This window comes from Orycteropus afer, unplaced genomic scaffold (genome assembly GCF_000298275.1).
Source record: "Orycteropus afer afer isolate SDZICR_OR568_19922 unplaced genomic scaffold, OryAfe1.0 scaffold00009, whole genome shotgun sequence".
Taxonomy (NCBI): domain Eukaryota; kingdom Metazoa; phylum Chordata; class Mammalia; order Tubulidentata; family Orycteropodidae; genus Orycteropus; species Orycteropus afer.
The window spans coordinates 19619200-19620729 of NW_006921596.1; the positions used below are offsets into that span (position 1 = coordinate 19619200).

The following is a 1530-nucleotide window of genomic DNA, read 5'->3' on the forward strand; positions in this document are numbered from 1 at the left end:
ACAGATAAGCCTTGCTCTCTCAGGCTTCTTTCCCTCCCTTGGGAGTCCATTTCTAATACTGTGACCAGTGTGGTGGGGAGGTTCCAGGGCTGCAGGTGCTGGGCTCAGGCACTCTTTCCTGAGAGGGAGGGAGGCTGTGGGCCGCCATGGGACTGGGGGGCTGGGAGTGGAGTATATCAGTTGCTAATCCCCGGCCTGCTGAGGTCACCAGTCTCCCTGATCTCCTTACGGTGACCCTGGGTACTGGCAGCCCCTAATCTCCAACTCCGGAGATCCAAGTCTAGTCGGCAGGGCAGTGCCCTCTTCCTGGAAGTTTTGGGGGGAGGGAAGAGTCCTCTCACTTTGCAGACACCCCTCGTGGCAAGACCCTGCAACAATGGGCTCAAGCATAGCAAGGATGGTGAGGATGGTGCCCGAGCGGGCAGTGTTTCTTCTGCTGTACACAGGCTCCCTGTGAGTCAGAGCTGACTCGACAGCACCTAACAACAACAGTGACAAGACCTGGGGCCCTGACCAACACACGTGGGAGCCCCAAAGCCTAGAGAGAGACAACAGCTAGTCCAGGGTCGCGCAGCCTGAGATCGGCTCAGCAGCCATCATCCCCAGTCAGACCTGGCATGGCCACCTCCAGGAGGCCCAGCTCCTAGACTGAGCTGCTGCCTGGAAGGCACAGCCTTTTAGGAGGCCGAGTGGGAGTGGCTAGTGCCCAGGAGCCCAGGAGCAGGCTCTTCTCTCAGAGCCTGTGGTCACCAGGGTTGCCAAGGAGCAGGTGCCTCACAATCAGGCTGCAATGGCCATTGTCTCTGCAGAATGTTCCTTTCTTCTCCGGCCATCCCATGAGGCACTGGGGCCTGGCCCACCTCACTTCCTAGCTCCTCTTGCCATTGAGCAGTTGGAAGAGCAGGAGGTCCAGGCCCTGTGTGTCACAGCTGAGGTAGCTGCTGTCAGTAGGTCAGAAGCAGGGAGCCCTCATTTCCCTTCTCTCAGTACTGTCCACTTTCCCTCCCCTCCCCTCCAATCTCATCCCCTGAGGCAGCTTCCCCCGCCCCTCATCTTGCCTTCTCCCTCCTTCCTCCTACCCACCTACCTCCCCCCTCCAATTATCAGATGCTCTAACTCAGGGTCAGGAAGAAATTAATTTGCATCCACAAATTCTCACTAAAGTATAAATGATTATAAGGCTTCTAGGTATATCTGCTTTTAAAAGGGAGGAACTTGGTAACCAGCAACGCTCTTCTAGTTCAAATCTCTCATGTTTCTCCCTTTCTTTAAAACTTGTCTATGTCTCCCTGCAGAATTCTGGGTAAAGGCCAGACCTTAGTCAGGGCCAAAAAGTCTGTTATTAGTCACCCAGAGGCATATGACATACTGAACTACGTTCTGAACTCACCTGCTGCTACCTCTTCTGCTCGTTATTTAAGATTAGACACAAATGCTCTTTTGGGTCATTTCCTGACTGCCCCACCCTCCAGCCCCTCAGTACACTCTGCCCACAGCCATGGCCCGCATCATCGACCTGGTACCCTGGGA

General features: G+C 55.0%; 1 protein-coding gene across 1 annotated transcript in view; it reads left to right on the forward strand.

Annotated features, from left to right (window-relative positions):
• The first annotated feature begins 1498 nt into the window (after positions 1 to 1498).
• LOC103203116 (testis, prostate and placenta expressed) overlaps positions 1499 to 1530 on the forward strand; it is a 5070-nt gene continuing 5038 nt past the window's right edge. The window contains exon 1 of the mRNA XM_007948085.2: positions 1499 to 1519. Coding sequence (XP_007946276.1) covers positions 1499 to 1519 — 21 coding nt within the window. The remainder of the gene's footprint in view (positions 1520 to 1530) is intronic.